General features: G+C 43.3%; 1 protein-coding gene across 4 annotated transcripts in view; it reads left to right on the top strand.

The window, feature by feature from the left end:
• The first annotated feature begins 254 nt into the window (after window positions 1–254).
• The window catches only part of usp15 (ubiquitin specific peptidase 15), a 57,346-nt gene continuing 37,946 nt past the window's right edge, over window positions 255–19,654 (top strand). For 3 of the 4 annotated variants that reach the window (XM_079494807.1, XM_079494806.1, XM_079494809.1), the window contains exons 1-6: window positions 255–355; window positions 2,380–2,507; window positions 3,743–3,873; window positions 12,101–12,227; window positions 15,909–16,054; window positions 18,358–18,419. In XM_079494807.1, coding sequence (XP_079350933.1) covers window positions 267–355; window positions 2,380–2,507; window positions 3,743–3,873; window positions 12,101–12,227; window positions 15,909–16,054; window positions 18,358–18,419 — 683 coding nt within the window. In that variant the 5' untranslated portion in view covers window positions 255–266. Of the gene's footprint in view, window positions 356–2,379; window positions 2,508–3,742; window positions 3,874–6,785; window positions 6,832–12,100; window positions 12,228–15,908; window positions 16,055–18,357; window positions 18,420–19,654 lie in introns of those variants that run through there. The other variant, XM_079494808.1, reaches the window with a different exon arrangement.

The following is a 19,654-nucleotide window of genomic DNA, read 5'->3' as shown; positions in this document are numbered from 1 at the left end:
TAAGCCAGAACTGCAACATACAATACAAATATTAATAATGCAAATACAATTGTGCTGCTGGCCCTAGTATGTCTGTGATCTTACAAAAAAAACACTGTTTTGTTTTATTTCTGTTCCTAACTTCCGCGCGTGCCTCCCCGTCACGTGATGTGCCTCCCCAACCCAATGACGTAACGTCCCGCCCCGTCGGGTCCGGCCCCGCCCCCCCAAGCCCCTCTCTCCCTTCCCAGCATGCAACGGGAGGCGGCGATGTCCGAGGAGCAAAGATGGCGGAAGGAGGAGCGGCTGATCTGGACACCCAGAGAGGAGAGGTGGCGGCGCTGCTGAAGACACAGCTCCGGAAGGGAGACACCTGGTGAGGGGAGCAGGGGCTGGGGACCCGGTGGTCACCGGGGGGGCCGAGCTCCGGACGGCCGCAGGCCGCCGGAGCTCGGACTGTCAGGGCACCCCGGGGAAAGGTGTCAGGAGAGGCGGGTAGATACACAGCAGTGACGGGGCCGTCCCACGGTTATGTTGACAGTTTATGCTAGCAAGCTTTAGCCTAGCTGCCTGTCATCTTTTTCGTGTGTTTGTGTCTGTGTGTGTGTGTGTGTGTGTGTGTAACTGTGTATGTGTGTGTGAGTGACTGTGCGTGTGTGAGTGACTGTGTGCGTGTGTGAGTGACTGTGTGTGTGTTGTTAGCCTAGCGGCTAACGATGGCTACCGTGGGAAAGCCAGTGTGACAGCAAGTTCTCTTATATGGGGGTATTATGTACGTTGTAGTACCGCTCTGTGTGTGTGTGTGTTCAGACTTCAGCCCTGCATGACAATCCGTGGCTGAGCTGAGCTCATCCCGTCGGGCTCTGAAGGCAGGGCGGCGTCGCACCTGTCAGAAAGAACCCACCCAGAGTAGAGCAAGAGCCAGCTGGCTGGGCTGTGGACAGGCAGGCAGCAACCTGAACTAACACAGGCAGAAAAAAAAACATCAGCGTCAGTCTGTCAGCCCTCACTATGTGCTGTCTGTCTGTGCTCTGTCTGTCACTCTGTATGTCTGTCTGTCTCTCTCTCTGTCTGTGCTGTCTGTCAGCCATCAGTCTGTCTGTGCTGTCTGTCTTTGCAGTCTGTGTTGTTGATTGATTGATTGGACATTGTATTAGCAGTTTGTAGAATAAGCACAGTTCAAGGAAAGCACAGTTCAATACAAGTGAGAGAAAAGCACTAAAGACTTGTTTACATTGGGGTCCCCCACTTTCAATTCATCAGAACATTTAATGACATACAAATATACAGTACTATGCAAAAAAAGAAAAACTGTTTAGAAGTCAAAAGAAAATAGTTATGTACAGTAGGGGGAGGGACGACTGGGGACAATTTACTTTTTTTGTGTCAGTCAGTCTGTGCTGTATGTGCGGGTCTTTCAGCCAACAGTCTGCCAGTGTGCCAGTCTGTCATCCATCAGTCTGTACGGTGTCACTGTCACCCTACAATAACCAGCTCCACAGGTTCTGAGCATTCCCGCTTTCTTCCTGAAGCACAACACTCACAACCTGATGGAGAATAATGACTACTGTCTTAATTCCATGGTAGCCGGAAGCTTAGGTCTAGGCATAGTTTTACTGAGGTTAAAGGAGAATTCCATGCTAGAAGGCTTTCTTACCTTTATTTGTAGTTGTTACATCCCCACCAAAGAGGTCCAGGTGTTATTTTGTGCAAAAGTGCATTATTGGCTATTTCCCCTAATATAAGCCCTCAATGGGGGTTAGGTTTTTGTGCTAATTCGCTTATTTCTATCGAAATAAGTAGTAAAGTGTGCCGCTTGGGATACTATTTACATTATGAAGAGAGGATATATACAATTGTTTTTAATGCGATGGAAATAAGCGAATTAGCACAATGCCCAATTCAATGCAATGCAATGCAATTCAATTCATGGTAGCCGGAAGCTTAGGTTTAGGCATAGTTTTACTGAGGTTAAAGGAGAATTCCATGCTAGAAGGCTTTCTTACCTTTATTTGTAGTTGTTACCCCACCAAAGAGGTCCAGGTGTTAAAAATAACACCTGGACCTCTTTGGTGGGGACGTAGTCACGTAACAACCACAAATAAAGGTAAGAAAGCCTTCTAGCATGGAATTCTCCTAGGTTAGGATGGAATAAGGTTAGATTCAGGCATAGTTTTACTGAGGTTATGTTTAGGTATAAGGTTAGGTTTTGACATAGTTTTAATGAGGTTAAGGTTAGGAATAAGGTTAGATTTAGGTATATTTTTTAGCTGAGGTTATGTTAAGGATTATGTTTAGGTTCAGGAATAGTTTTACTGAGGTTACGTTTAGGAATAAGGTTCTTATATTCCCTGAATGTAGCCTGTCACTAAAGTCCCTTCTCCTCTCCTCTCTCCACAGGTACCTGGTGGACAGTCACTGGTTCAAACAGTGGAAGAAATATGTGGGATTTGACAGCTGGGACAAATACCAGATGGGAGACCAGAATGTCTACCCAGGACCTGTGGACAACTCGGGTCTTCTCAGAGGTAAGACAGACAGAAGCCTGTCTGACTGTGGTGTATTTGAGTGGTTCTCAAAAGTTTTTAATTTCAAGGACCATTTTGTCCCAGAGTTGTTCCGATACCAATACTAGTATCGTTCTAAATGTGTACAAATACGGGTCCATTTGGTTCCAACTGTTCCATTTGTAGTTTTTGTACACTCTGTGTTACAGACCTGTAAGGGTCTTTTTGGAACCCCCCCCAAGTAACCCAGATAGTCCCTGCACCCCAATTTGAGAACCACTGGTGTATATTTGACATAATGTTGTACCGGTGCATGGTAAATCTGTGGTACTGCATAGCTACAGTAATTAGGTAGGGTTTTATTGCCTAAAATAAAACATATAATGTTTCCTGGTATTTTCCTGTTTACACGATAATTCTCTGCCAAATTATCCCGGTTTTCACTACAGTCAAAATTACACTTGTTTTGAGTGCCAATCTACATCGACATGTTGTGACCATGTACATAGATCAGCTACTTGAACTATTCTAAAATGTTTTAAAATAGTAAAAAATGGCAAACAAGTTTATGGATAAGGGGTAAGGGATGGCGCAAGATATAGCTGTAAGTCTAAAACATTGTCAAAAGTAGCATAAATGGCTGGTCTGCAAGCTCACAATCTTGAGCTGGTAGAAAAATCTGATTTAAGTCACAAGTGATGAAGTGATGATCAAGCGTTGTAGGGTAGACGGTTTTTTTTTTTTTTTTTAAATATTGTCACCTCGCGAAAACTGCCAAGTTCAGTCAGTAATAATAGTTGTTGAAGTCATTGATGGAGAGGAGAGAATTCAGAGGGAAGGAGGGAACAAAGGCACATTGTTGACGTCGTCGTGTGGAAAGTTCTCCCACAAAACAATACTTTTTCCCCCCTTTTTGTGCCTTTTGTGTGAAAGATGGCCATTAAGGGCAGACTGGAAATGGCCTGTTTTTCATGATTCTCTTGCTTTGAGCTTACAGTATATATTGTCGGGTGGAAACCTCTTATGTCAAAACTGTTACTTTTCAGGATTCAAAATTAACAAATTGCAAAAGTAGCAGATCACTTTGTACCACGTGTCTTTGCTTTTGTGATGACACTAGTTAAAATATTGAGATAAGAGCTTTCTGCCCCGACGGCAACGTTATACTGATATTAAGAATTCCTACGGTGTCCTCTGAATCTGCTGAATCCACTTGTTTTTCCCCCTTTCTCTCTGGTTGCTCTCTCTCTGTCTAGACGGTGATGTGCTGGCCATCAAAGAGCACCTCATCGACGAGCTGGACTACATTCTGGTCCCGACGGAGGGCTGGAATAAGTTGCTCAGTTGGTACGGACTGATGGATTCCCAGGAGCCCATCTCACGCAAGGTGAGGCTCTTCTTGTCGTCATTAGAGCCCTGCCGAGATATCAGCTTGACCGTGATGTATAATTGACATCTGTATCTGCGATTATGCAGCCGATGCTGTGTGCCGATTTGAAACCACTTTCAACCCGTCATTATATGGGGACAATTTTGAAAGTTTTCACATACAATCTGTGTTATTTCATTACGAAATATCAGTCTACACATCTGTAATAAGTGGTCTACCGAACCTCTGAAATTGGGATCAGCATCACAAAAACCTGACATGGGTCAGGGCTCTAGCCATCAGCATACATAGGACCATACCTGGGTTTGACTGACAGACAAGTGTAGTTGCGAGGTTTCATGAATTCATTAGCTTTATTTCAAATTCTCGGAGAGATCATTGAGGGAGACCCTCATTTACAATGATGCCGAGATTGCACACACACACACACACACACACACACACACACACACACACACATAACATAAGAGCAACAAAGTAAATCAATGTTGACGACAATAAGTTAAAACAGTTGCATGTTGAGTGTTGACAGCAATCAGTTAAAACAGTTGCATATAGGTAATGCACAGTTATTACATTAAGTAAGTTCCTAAAATGGCCAATAGATGCTAAGGTAGTTTAAGATCTTGTTGCAAGAGGTTCCAAGAACCAGGTGCACCAATGCTAGGCCATGTGAGGTTTGTTTATTACGAGAGCAGCACATTTATAAACCATGTGACCCGTGGATCAATATTGATGAGCACACTGATAGAAGCAGAGGACACTGGAGGACTTCTTAATCTCAGTATATTGTCGCTGTCAGAGAGAAATCTCCATAATTTATAAATTTCTGTATTTTTTCCCCCCGTAAATGCACCCTACTTGATCATACAAAAGTTGGAAATCTGGGGCACGGTGGCACAGTTGGTAGTGCTGTCGCCTCACAGCTAGAAGGTCCTGGGTTTGATTCCCGCTCGGGGCGCTGGCGGCGTGTTTCCTCCTCCACGTCATCAGTGCCCATACCCGAGGCGGGGTTGGCGAAAGGGCCTTTCTGTGTGGAGTTTGCATGTTCTCCCCGTGTCCCTTAGCGTAGGTACCCTCACAAAAAACATGCCTCCCCCTGGCCAGCCCGGGCACCTGATGGCCAGGTCCAACCAGGGAAACTCCCCCCTGTCAGGTGTAAAGGAGCAACTTGGACACTCGGGCATGAAGGAAGCATGAGTTCAAGTCTGTTGCTCTCCCCATGTCCCCAATATATGGGGAGTAGGTTGGCGAAGGGTGTGTAGAGCCCAGGATCACATTAGATAATTGACACAGGGGTGAAAAATGGGTTACAAAATCGTGGGATAAAAAATATTAAAAAAAGAAAAAGCTGGAAATCCGCAAGCTTGAAATGCAGCGCGATTCGGTGTGTTTTGAGTTGTAGATCTGCTACTTTTGATTTATTTTTGGACATGAGGTTTACAAACCGACAGATGATATAAGCTGGAACCCTCCTCCAGATGATTCTCAAGTAAGCCTGATCCAATCTCAGGCGTGTGGGCCAGCCTTTCCCCTCTCTGCACACAGCTCAGCATTATCTCTCATTTCAACACTGATGATAGCATATTAGCAAACCCTCTAGGGCATCGGGAAAGCAAAATGTCTACATCTGGGCTGGGTACTGTACTGCAAAGGGAGGCTGGAGCCTTGAATCAATTTGATGGCTACCAAAGCTATATTGCGTAAAGCAAGTGGTTCTAAAACCTTTTTATTTTTTTAATTTCAAGGAAACCCCAATAACTCGGATAACTCAGAGTCTATAAACAACAGTAAGGCTTGCACACTGAAAGATTAAAAAAAAAAAAATGTAAGCGAGTTTAATTAATTTAGTTCCCTCTTTAATTCATTCATGTTTATGAGCTATGTTGTATTCCTCTGGGGAAGTGGTTCTCAGAGTGGGGTCCGGAGACCCCCAGCCCCAGGGGTCCTGTTGGGGATGTTCCAGGGGGGTCCCCAGAAAAAGTAGTTAACATAATACCATCACAATCATTTCAACCACTGGCCATGGCCGGGTCGGGGGACACAGGGGCGAAATGCCTCATCAGGGGCTGGGGTGGCGATTGCTGGCCATCGGTTGGTCCCAGTTGGCCCGTCGGCCTCCCCTTCGCTTTTTTTTCTCCAACTGGGGCAACCCCAACCTCGTCCCTTCCCATTTGACACGCCGACCCTGTATATCTGCTATTCTTTTAAAGATGTTTTGGGAAAGTATCGAAAGTGTTTGGCTGATTTTGAATGATTCTTCTCTTCTGGGGGTCCTAGGAAATCAGGAATCAACGTTTCGACCCCTCCGGGTCTTCATCAGGATGAAGACCCGGAGGGGAATAATAATTAGACACGCACATCCTGCCATTATATATACCTCCCAACAACAACTAGCTTCAGTTCACCCATGGCTATTTCTAAACGGCAACAGGTTGTGCTGTTACACTTACTTCCGCTGAAGCCAGCCAACTTTTCAAAATCTGACCAGTCATCATGGCCGCTCCGCTCTGTTGCGTTGTTCTTAAAGCCAACGTTATGCTTTGTGGCGTGCCCACTGTCCGGTGTCACGCATCACCCAAAGTAAGCAGCCTGATCTACAAGCTTACAGTGAACCGAGAACGTGACGCCTTGTGAGCTTGTAGATCGGCTATATTCAGTCGAGTGTGCGACACCCGGCCACGCAACTGAGTATAAATCACCCTCTCTCTCTCTCCCACTGAATGACACACACACACACACACACACACACACACACACACACACACACACACGCTCTCTTGCTTGCTCGACCCCTGTCCATGGGACCCTCCCATCTTTGCCATGTATGTCGTGGGGGGGTGGTGTGGTGTTGGGGAGTATCATGTGGCTGGTGGAGGTTCTATTTTCAGCCAGGGGTTTCTGGATGACAGAACAGCTTCCATGGAGCGATCTACGAGACACAACATGCAGGAGGTTCATTATTATTTTTTTCTTCTTTCTTTCTCCCCCTCCCTCTCCCCCCCAACCCCCCTACTTTTGCTTTCTCAAAATTTGTTGGAGTTTCTTTTTGGAGCTACAGACCGCGGCTGGCTGGCTGGCTGGCCGGGGTTTGGTGGGGTTAGGAGGGGCGGCGGAGCGTTTTCAAGGGATTCTAAAGGAGGACCGTACGGCCGCTGGGGTCGGACACCATGGGGTCTTCGCTCAGCATGCCCGCAGCATGCCCGAGAAGGAGCCCGAGAAGGAGCGCTAAAGCATTTTAAGTGGAGAGAGAGAGAGAATGGGGAGAGGAGATAAGCGAGTGGGAGCCTGGGAGGAGGGGTTTGGCATTGATGCTCCTTTCTGTTCCGAGGTGTTTCTGTTACACGTTTCGGGTGAGAAGAAGTTTGTCTTTTCTACCCCCCCCCCCCCCCCCCAAGAAACACATGGGTGTTTTGCAAGGTGCAAGGGGTGGGGGCAAGTTGTAGGAGTGCAGGAGGGGGGGTGGGGGTGGGGGTGGGGGGGTGTTGAATATGAGCTGTGTGTGTTCTTTGACTCAACCGGGACAGTGGTAACTTGGTGAGAAGTGTTGCCATGCCCGCTTATTATAAGCGGCTTTGAGTTTGTTTTTCTGTGAAGTTGCTTGTAAATATTGGTTGTTGCGGGTTGCATTTTTTGGGGGGCTTGTTTCTAGTGTAAGTGTAGTTGCTTATTTGGGCTTGTTTCCTAATGTTTATACCAGTTCTAAAATTGTTTAAAATATTTTCCCAAATTTATATGGAATTATCCAATCTGAAAATATTTTGTGCCAGGGACAGATTTCTCTGAAAATAGCTGATCTGCAAGCTTGTAGTCGATGTGTATAGGGTTAAAGTGCTCATGTGGCCTATCCCTATAATACTGTAGTCACTTTTTTGGGCTTGTTTTCATAGACCTGGTTGCCTATTTCTCTCACACAATCTGGCAACACTGGTGGTGAGCTCAGGCAGAGTCTGTGTGTGTGTGTGTGTGTGTGTGTGTATGTGTAGGTGTGGGGCCGGTAGCGGAGGGGGGTCTCTGAAATAAATAGGCTGGGACCCCTCAGCTGTTTCCACGCGTCACACTGCTAAATTAGGCACCCCTCACCCTGGCCCTGACGGTGACGTGCTTTGTCCTATGATGATGAGGAGGGGGTCTGGGCTGCGGGCACGCAGGACAGGAAGCTAATTTGTCCGCCGGACACAGCAGCTGGCCTGGGCATGTCGCAGACGTCGCCACCGTGACCGGGCAGAAGCTTTGGGTTGTTTGCACCCGGCAGATAGATGCCTTTTGATTAACGTTGTTCCCATACCAATACCAGTATTGGGAAAAGCTGCAAATATACTGCCTAAAATGCTCGGAACAGTATCGTCGAGTATTTCTGTCTATGCCATTACGATACCATGTAATTTATCACATTACAGTCAGGCAATTATTTTGTATTTTGAATGCTTCAGTTGATGTTGCACTACCTGTTTTATACTCTTACTGCACTATTTACATTATGATTTTACTAACTTGTAGCTGGACAATTTATTAATTTAATTTGTATTATGTACAGTTCTCAAACCTTTTTAATTTCAAGGACCCCTTGAGTTACAGATCTGTATGGGTCCATTGGGTGTTCTAGAGAGTCCCTAGAACACCACTTTGAGAACCACTGTCCTAGATTGTTTTTAAATTACACACTGGTGTCGGATCGGTACTCGGTATCAATCGATATGCAAGTAATGGGTATCTAAATTGGAAAAAATGGTACATCTCTAGTTTTGGATGTTTTACCAGTTGTGATTTGTACTAGTAAAGAATTGGATGTCCAAAGTGGCTTGCCCGTCCATGGAACTTTGAAAAAGTAGTTTCGCAATGTTATTACGAAACATTGCGTGTATCATGTTGATTTCTTACGCCTGCATAACAGTGTCAGACTTGTACCAAAAATAGCAGATTTATAGGCTCACAATGTGTCAGACAGCACAGCAGGTTGTGAGATTGTAGATGTGCTACTTTCAGTGCAGGACACACAGCACGCAAACATGTACAAATCAGTCATCACTCCTAGTGTGGTAAACAGTGCTTCAGATTGCAGAGAAAGTGATGGCACTATAGGTAACCGGTATTTCAACACCAACAACAAGCATTTCAGTTTCGACCTGGAAAGCCTATATGTTGTTTTTAAGGTTATGTTACCTTTTAAGCAACTATACCTTTTTAACACCTCTGTTTAGTTGTTGCTTGCTATATAGTCGTTGTCGGGCACAATGAGCGAGCGCGCGCACACACACACACACACACACACACACACACACACACACACACACACACACACACACACACACACACACACACACACACACACACACATAATTATTATTAATATTTGTAAATTAACACCATTTGCAGGATTTAGAAGGCATTTTAGACTGTCTAAATAAATGAACCACTTAAACCCTATATTAGATTATGAACCGATATGGTTGACCGAAGTCCCTCAGGCCTCGCCGCTCTATACTAGTGTCTTTTTCGTTATTTTGCGGAAAGCTTTCGTTTGCAACGCTGGGGTTTAAGTGGTGAAGGTCGCTCCATGGGCCACAGACAGACATGGGGTAAAGTAAGAAGCAAATCAAGCACAACTACTTCAGTCCTTTTTAAAACAACACTTTTCCCGGGCGGGTGCACGACTCAACAACACTTAAACAATGTATTAGACAAAATAATTGCCAGCAGTCCAAAGTGCTTCGGGTACTTTTTCATTCATGAGAAGTCTCGGGCAAACAAACACACACGTAAAAACATGTTTGTTTGCCAGAGCTTTTAATCATGAATTTAAAAGAACCTGACAGATGTCGGAGTGCTGGCAATTCTTTACCTTTTATAGGCTACATACAGTTTGGTTCTCATCATGTGGAGACTTTAGAGTTATATCTTCCAGTGATCCTGGGACCTATCAGCCATGGCATCTGTCACTCTGCTCCTGGACAGTGTTGTTGTCCCACCAGGCCACCACAGTTGCTTCTGTCTTTGATTCTGACTGATCTCCTCGGTGCAATGTCCACCTGTCTTCGTTTTCTGAGAGAACAAATGGCTTCTCTCTCTCCTAACTTTAGGTGTCTGCTGCTCATGCACACTAGACACTTTGTGCAGCCTGGCTCTGAGTGCGAGAGCGGTGTTTTACTAACTAGATTACACCGAAAAGTAGTCGTATGTATATCAGCGTGACTCTCACCAGCGGCTAGGCTGTATCATTAATTCACCTGCTGAAGATGCTTGTAGTTAATCACCCTAAAGGTGGATTAGGTCCCGACAATGACCAACTAGGCAGACATTTTCACATTATTATTACATGGCTACTTAATACATAAATTGATACATTGACCCAAAACACAACAAAACGAGATATTTCCTTGCTTGCGGTAATTTAAGTATTCCATATAAGTGTCGCGCTGGCCGGCGTCTGCCCAGCTGCAGCACTGTCTGGAAAACAAGTAAGTGAGTTGATCAAATAGAATCCATTTTCGGGTACTGCTTCGTCTATTTCTCAAATGTTTTCAAATACATTTTTGATAGCAATGTTTGGCTGTAAATGACTGTTGGAAACAGAGGTAAATGCGCAGGGCGCAGCAGGTGCTCCGAGGGTTTGATTAGGGATCGGTCTGTTATAGAGCGGACTCAGCGGAGTGGTCATTATCCAGAAATAACAGACCACTGAATTCAGCGATTGACCAATCAGAATCAAGCATTCAACCAAGCCATGCAATAAGCAATGTTAATGTACACATTTTCCTTCATTCATTCATAGACCTTAGAACATTTAATTATTTTAGTCATCTGAAATATTTTACTTTTAGTCTAGTCGGTAGTTTTAGTTGACTAAATCTACAGTTAATTTAGTATTTTTTTGTCGCACCATGATAGTGTTGCAATGACTGATTTATACTTGGCTGCATCGAAAATAGCAGATATACAAGCTCTACAAGCTCACTTGTAGATCAGCTATTTTCAGACCGTGACACACAAGTCTTAGTTCTACAGGATCTCTTCTCTAGTTGTTATTTGTTGACAAAATTGTCGGTGTATTTTGTCATAGTTTTAGTCATATATTAGCACCCTTTACATATGTAAAGGGTGAATGCGAGGGAGGGATAGCTCTTTTCTTCCATTCTGTCAGGACTTGTTTCATGGTTTAGGGAGTTGCCGGCTTTAGAAAAGTCTGGTGTTTGAAGTTCTGGAAAATGTCCAGGTCTTTTCTTGCATTCTTGCTACTGTATATGTTTTGAAATGCTCTGATTTAGTACTCGCCCTCCTCCTAGCTGGAGGGCATCTGTTATCCTAAATTCATAATAAAATTGCTTGTTACTACAATCCGCACCAAACTTGGCCCAAACACTGGTCAGGGCAGGGTCTGCCATGACGATAGTCACACTAGAGGCCACGCCAGGGGCCACTTGGGGGCCTAGGGCACACCGTTCCAATCTGCACACTTTTCAGGGGTCTGCCACGAGAATATCTCGGTTCGCTCGGTTCGCAATTCGCATACACGCACACACACTCGCATATGACTGTGCTAACTGGCAAGTGCAATATAGACCATGGGCAAGTGCAATAGCATATGGGCAAATGCAATAGGATATAGTATATAATATATTCCCCCGTGCCCCCCCCCCCCCCCCCCCCCCCCCCACTGATGATGAATTTGCACATGAACTTTGGACTCTGTTCCATCTATTTAATCTTGTGATTGTGTGGTCCCCCTTATTTTATCTACATTTTATTGGTGTATTTTACTATTTGTAACGGTGCATTAGAATGCTTATTAATGGATCACGGGTAAACCGAGAACCTAGCATCAGTCTAAAGTAAACTATATATAATTGTAATAATGCAATAGAATACCTGTGTCAGAGGCATCTTGAATAAAACCCTAATGGTCTCAGATATTTCTTAATAGCAACGGTTAAAGCCTCACTCTGCAATGTCTTCCTGGTCGGCTGTATAATGTAGAACATAGGTTTAGATTTAGAATGATGAGACCTAAACATCATAATTCTGCATATCGTGACTAATTGTTTATAGAACTGTGTGTGAGTGTGTAAGGAATTCCTTTCACGCTGTTTCACAAATCACAGATTGGGACTTGGCCTGACGTCCTAATGCGGTGAATTGAAAACTCCCCGGCTGTCTTGTGTTGTTCAGGTGGTGGTGTTGTTTATGTGAATGTGCCTCACCTGATGTAGCGCTGTTGTGTCTTCAGGTGGTGGAACAGGGTATGTTTGTGAAACACTGCAAGGTGGAGGTGTACCTGACGGAGCTGAAGCTGTGTGAGGACAGCAACATGGACAACGTGGTCACCCGCCGCTTCAGCAAAGCCGACACGATAGGTAGGTACAAATGAACTACGATGACCTTGACCTTCATGACCATCCTGCCGTGGTAGGCTAGGAAGTCTTTTCAGTGTATCGTGTACTAGGGCATTAAGCAACTAGTCGACTAGTTTACTAGTTGACTAGTTGATAAGAAAAAAAAGGAAAACAAAATTATTTTTTATTTTTTTCCCGATTTTGTAGGCCTCAAGATCAGGTAGATTATAGTTATAGTCACCATGTACACAGTTTTTCAATGTACAAATATGTATTTCCCAAATACATATTTGTACATTGAAAAGTAGGTAGTTAAAAACTAGTCGACTAGTCGACTAGTAAACTAGGCAACTAGTAAAAATGACTAGAAGTGAATGCCCTATCGTGTACAGTGTTGCACAAAAGTTGCAAAAATACCCTATCTACAAGGTCACAAAGCATCAAATTATGATATTATTGAATCTTTTTTAAGTGAAAATGCTTAAGTGCGTCTGAGTTTTTATTAATATTTGAACCAATTAAAAGTATTAACACGAAGGTTGTGACTAACTAATAACTACATTGGATCAATTGGAAGTTATAATTATTTTTTTTACATCTCCTGAAAATGAACAGTTCTGGACATACAACGGTTTCCACTAGCAACGACAATATTCAAATGAACATTATCTGTAGATGGAAATAAATATCTGAAGCCTATAAATAAATAAAGAAAAGGAAAAGGTTGCACACGGATCCCTTTGGGAGTGTTCAGCACCTGCACGGTATGCGGATGTGTGCCACCTCCTTTGATCCTCGCCTAGAAATAATGATTAATAATCGGGGACAAAATAAAATAAATCCCCCTTTATGTTAATGACGACTGCCCTGTCCCACATCGCTGGAGTGACAAGCAACTGAAAAGTTGAGTCCTCAAACGATGGAAGACAGTCAGTGATGTTATTGTTCTACTATATTGAAATGGACTAGAGCGGGGGTTTTCAATCTTTTCCATATCAAGGCCCATTGTTTTTTTGGCATTTGAGCCACGGACCACCATTTGATGAGATTCAGAACCAAAATATTTTGTTGTCTTTGGATAAGATTTGGTCCACATTTCCATCCTGTATTGATGTTGGTAAAATTAGGAGAGATAACAGGCGTTGATCAAAATAACAATTCTTCTACATTCTCTATTTGTGTAGACTTCTTGTAAATTAAATAATGCAGATGTTTAACAATAATTTAACTCTTGAGCGTAAAATGAAACCAAATGGACCCGTACAGTTTCATTTGGTTTCATTTTACGCTCTCTAAGAGGTCTATAAGCGTCCATTTGTTTACCAACTCTCCATTTGTCTGGGGACCACCTGGAATCCCTTCAAGGACCACTGGTGGTCCCCGGACCACTGGTTGAAAACCACTGGCCTAGAGCAAGACATTTCCCAAACTTTTCAGTGCCGCGACCCCCCCAAAATAATCATATTTGAACTGGCGACCCCCCACCCTGACAGGCACTTGGAATTGTATACATTACATTTAGTTTGACTGTGTTCCACAGATAAATATTGTCAAAATAGCGAAACTACAAGCTCAGAACGACTGTTCAGTGGTCTGCCATCAGAATAGTTCTAACAGGGGACACGTGAGGCCCCCACGGGCCACGTCAGGGGACCCATCTAATCTGCACCAAACTTACCACAAACACTGTTCAGGGTCTCCCAAATGAAATTAAAATTAAAAGCTTGTTAACTAAAACAGGGGTTCTCAAAATGTTTTCATGCCAAAGTGTATTGGCTGCGGAAAACAATTTGTGCCAGATATTTGAAAATAGCAGATCTACTACAAGCTCCTAATGTGTGACTGTCACATAGTGCAGGGGTTCTCAACCCGTGGGTCGCGACCCCTCGGGGGGTCGCCAAATAATTTTAGGGGGTCCCCAAATTAATGAGCTTGTAGATCTGCTATTTTTCAATAGCTAAATTATAACAATGCTTAAAACACCAAAAGGGGTTCCCGCCCAAAATGGTTTAAGGTTATTGTAGCAGTCAATTTATATTGGGGGTCGGGAGGGGGCGGGGCGGGGGTCCCGATACATTGCCAAAGCATTTCCGGGGGTCCCCGGCCAAAAACGTTGAGAACCCCTGACATAGTGATATTGATACGATATGATGATGATGATGATGTTATTATTATTATACTTACACCACATAGTTTCAGAGGACGGAGGCACTAACAACATAATATCAATACTGCATAAATATAAATTCCATTAACCTCTAAAAATCAATAATAATAGAAACGGTCACTTGTTACATTCCATACTTTAGATGTAGACCTGTTGGATGCAGAAATAACTGCCTTAATCAGTAACGTTAACGAGTGTCAGCTGGACACAGATTCCCCTCTGCTGTGCTGTAAAGTCAAAGTGACTTTGAGTCAGTGTAGTTTCTCCTCTAAAGCTCTTGCATGTGACAGAAGAAATGGATGATAATAATGCTTATACCGGTAAGTACTGTAAGCTCACATTTCATATCGTTGCTGTTGGGCAGAATCTCCATATTCTATCTTTTTGTGTATTTATTTCTTTTTTGTAAATTTATTTTATCATACTATTGTAGCCAAGTGGTTAGTTCATGCCCTTAGCCCTATTCAAATATGTTAATACATTAAGTACAAGTCATTCTAAAACAGTTGACTAAGTTAAAAAATGTATGCCTTTAATAAAAGGTTGTCTGTTATAAATAGATCTCTAAATAAATAGGTTTTAGTAAAGGATAATTGTTTAAAAAGATGCATGCAACTCATGGGGAATAAAGGGTTAAATTCATATGAGAGGCTGTGGAAAAAACCCAATAATGACAAACGGGTGTGTGCCAGGGTTAATGGGTTTACTGAGCAGAGTAAACGAGACAGTTAGCCAGGTAATGGAGTTTTTCATTCTGATTGGGGATTTCTCAATTGAGAGAGTGTGGAGGTGAGAGAGAATATTGAAGGAGAGGATGTTGAATACTGAACAGTATCAACAGAGTGTATACCTTGCTTCTCGTCCAAACATTAAAGCATAGGGCGAGTATCCTGTGGCCTCATTCCTGGTGCACCAATTGGCTTATGTGCTGACTCCATTTTGTTTCCATTTAAGACGGTACCGGCCCGGGTTGCTACATAATTATGATAATTAATAACTTGTTTATTTGTATAGCACACATGAGTTCCAAAGTCCTGCACAGCAATACAATAAAAACATATAGGATAGCAGAGATATGGGAATAGCATAGTTAACACAAGTTCTAACAAACGATAAAACACTATCCTAGCAGACTTACAGTAAGAGCCTAAAAGAAATATAATTGTCCATAATTGTACTGTATATGATAAGCAATACTAAAATCCCATTTCTTTGTCTTTTTTTTCCTTTTTAAGTGGTGCAACCACTTCCTTAAGTGACTGTGTGTAGGTGGGTGTGTGGGTGGGTGCTTCTGAGCACGGAAACAGCATGGTTGTAACTCTCATGTCATTTCTCAACCGTTTCGGACGCGGGGCGGCTCGCCTGAATCGGGCCGGCACCCTGGGTGCGTTCCTGTGGGTCTGGAACCCCCCTCCCCCACGGAGTTGCACCACTTACTTCACACGGGTGTGATTTTTTTGTCCTTGACATGAAAGAGTTTGAGAACCCGTGCCCTAAATGATCCCCCCCTCCCCCCTCTGACCCTTTGTTTCCAGACATGATCGAGAAGGAGATGAGGAAGCTGTTCAGTATTCCAGACGAGAATGAGACGCGGCTGTGGAACCGCTACATGAGCAACACCTTTGAACCGCTCAACAAACCCGACAGCACCATCCAGGACGCAGGACTCTACCAGGGACAGGTAGGAAGTAGGGGCAGTCATATTTAATTTGACTCAGTTGCAAATAGCTCATCTGCATTGTGAGCTTGTACTGTAGATTGTGTATTTTCACAATGTTTGCCTCTTTCTTTCGTAATATTTCACAATTTTATATTAAAAACGTCTTAAAAGTGTTTAAGTTGTAACTATAAAATATAAATGTACCCTGTATAGTATTCTTTACAAGAAATGATCTAAGGAGAGAATACCAGCACTCACGGACATGCCATTTGGTTTAAGGCACTTTTTATTCTTTTATAATTCGCACAGTATGCTGCAGAGCAGACAGCACACGTTTCTGCGTATAGCCTTCGTCAGTGTTGTACTATCAATCCCTGTATAGTATAACATACTGGTTGTAGATGTAGTTCCAAATGCCCATATCCTGTGCGTAACCTACAATGAAGTGCATTGGTTCTCAAAGTTGTGTCCAGGAGCCCTTTTTAGGGGGTCCCTAGCAATATGTGTTAATGCAGCATCACAATCATTTTGAACCACATTCCATTTATACACGTTAGCTATTCAAAAATAGTAGATGCACATAGTAGAAGCTCACTTCATGACGCACTGCAAGCTTGCATGTTTGCCATTTAAAAAAAATAACATAATGGAAAAGTCTCAAATGTTTGGACAGATCTTCTCTTCTGCGGGTCCGTGGCACAAACCCCTTAACAGCCGGAGGGTCTGTGGCTAATTGTATATCAATTTGGGGGTCCTTGACATGAAAAGGTTTGAGAACTACCGGTACTACTGCCTTACTGAGAGTGATTTTCCCGCCGCGGCTCCCAACATGTGAAGCACATTCACCTGGGATTGGGAGTTTTTAGTAGTAGTAAACTTTATTTCGGTACATTTAAAAGAAAAGTAAACATATACATACAAATATGTATGCATACACATATAGGACCACTAGCTTAGTGGCACCAAAAAGGTAGAGGCTGAAGCCGAAGCTTTTATTGCCTACCTCTTTAGATGTTTCTCATTTTTTAAACAAAACTTAGTGACACATTGTCAAGCATTTGTTTTACGAGAAAACAAACAAAATAACTAACTTTGACTCAACGAATGCGAAATTGCGAACAATATTAAGTAATTCAAAAGTATCTGAGCAAAAGATTGACAGAGCATAGAAGCAAAGGAGAATGATAAGTTTCACAAAATAAAGTAATTCTAAGCATCATGCTTCGTGGCTTTCCGACCACAGAACAGGTATACGTGGATAACATGCAATGCCCCACACACCATACTCTGAGGCTATTTGGCCACAGACTAAGGTTCTGGTGGTAGACTATGCTAATTTCTAGACATAAGCTATTTTTGACCTACACAGGTCTCTGTTTACGTCCAGACGGATCTAGATGACCGGCTGACACAATGGGCCGGCATGCCACAGGCTGCTAGGTGACATTCCAGGCCAGCTGTTCAGTTCCAGAGGATTGTCGGGTTCTTTTCACCAGGCCTCAGACAAAGCCCTACTAAGTGGCCCCAGCCATACCATCCGTCCATCCAGCTCCCTGTCTTACCCTGTGACACACGGCTACCGCGTGGAGAGGAAACCATGCTGTCGAGTGTTTCAGTCCGGTAGTGCAGACAGGGGTCTTCAATGTTTTTCAGGTCAAGGACCTCCTTAGCCAAGAGATATATGAAGTAGGGACCTCCCATTACATATTGTGTACAATTATATTGCAGATTAAACCTTTTCATAGATTTCATAGATGGCCTCATAGACTTGTTTGACAGCACTGTCATCAGTGTCTTGTAATTCAGTTCATTTTCAGGCATTTAACCACTTAAACCACTTAAATCCGTTTGCCGAAAATAGCTGATCTACAAGCTCACAACCGTGTCACGGTATAATGCGTTGGTTGTGGTGTGCTTGTAGTTCGGCTATTTTTGGTGAATGTTCCGCCCCGAATGACAGGTTAACGCAACTCTTGAGGACCCCCTAGTATAGAGGCCCTGGACCCCCTGTTGAAGACCCATGCGGTACTGTTTGAGATATCAGTGATGCGTCATTGAGAATGATAGGGGAGGGTGTCTTTTCTGTGTCTTGAGATTTATGGGCTCGTCACAAGTAGTACAATTCCTGCAAATATCTGAGTTAATGGCAATTATTTTGCATAACCGCTAGAATCATTTATTTCATCTGTATTAAAACCGCTGGATGAAACGGACAGAAACGTCTTATTTCCATTATTACTCTCACATCGTGGTCTATGCACTTTTAATGACAACATCTGGTTGCACCAGAACATGATAATTCATGTGAATCTTCTCTGCTGCAGGTTCTGGTCATAGAGCAGAAGAACATGGATGGTTCGTGGCCAAGAGGTTCCACCGCACCTAAGTGAGTCAAACATATGTCTGTCTGTCTGTCGGTCTGTCTGTGTTAGTGTGTACTAGGGAAGGTCAATAAGTGAGTCAAACCATCACTGCTCTGTGGGTCAGAGTATAGGGAAGGTCAACACCTAAGTGAGTGAACCATCCTAGAGTTGATCCGATACCAGTATTGGAAAAGTTGCTGATACTGCCTAGAACGCTGGTATCGGTCAATATGCCAGTCTATTCCATTCTGACACCACGTCATTCATCACATGATTTTGCACGACTGTTTTATACTCTTACGGTACTATTTACATTATTTTTACAAATTTGTGGCACTTACATTTTTTTGGAATTTATTTCTAGATCAGTGGTTCTCAATCATTTTAATTTCTAGGACCCCTTTAATTCATGAGAGAGTACAAATGCGTGTCCATTTGGTTCCTGTACACTCTCAGAGTTACAGACCTTTAAGGGTCCATTTGTAACCTCCTCAAGGAACCCCCCGTTGAGAACCACTGTCCTAGATTTGTTTAAATTACACACTGGTATCGGATCGGTGCTCTGTATCGACCGATATCGGAATCGGTATCGGGAAGGAAGCTCAAGTGAGCTCATTTAAGTTATGTCCCGATAGGGAATATTGTTACCCTGTGGTTGTACTGTAGGTCTCACGATCTTGTAGCTACAAAATGACTTAACAGGGGACAGCAGATGGTAACTTCTATCCGTCCGTCACAACACACACCGTCAGTCTACATCCGGTTCAGTTTTTTTTTCCATTTCCGGTGGATCCTTCAAAAATAAGGGTTTCACTTAAAAATGCTGGCGATTAACGGGTGAATTAATTAATTAATGCCGCCAGGGAACGTGTTGGTACACCATAGGAATATAGAGAGCGCTTCATTTGATCTTACCTCTCAGCTTCTTTAACTTAATCTCCAAGCCGCTCCTCTCTGTGTCTCTGTATATCAATCCATCTGTGGGTTTGCTTGGGCTTCTCAACTCAACTCATCACTTTCATTGTTTTTTTTTAATTGACACGTTTAATCTTCAAGAACGTTTCTGTCTCTCTCTCTCTCTCTCTCTCTCTCTCTCTCTCTCTCTCTCTCTGAAAGCCTGACTTATACTTAGTTGCGCAAAAATTGCAGATCTACAAGCTCACAACTATATGCAGTGCATATACATTTGTGCATAACGTAAGTTTATAGATCGGCTATCCATGCACAACCAAATCCTAATTTGGACCTCACTTGTGTG

Source organism: Electrona antarctica, assembly GCF_951216825.1.
Source record: "Electrona antarctica genome assembly, chromosome: 23".
Lineage (NCBI taxonomy): Eukaryota > Metazoa > Chordata > Actinopteri > Myctophiformes > Myctophidae > Electrona > Electrona antarctica.
The sequence above is the reverse complement of the archived record's forward strand: the minus strand, read 5'-3'. Positions and strand labels throughout refer to the sequence as shown.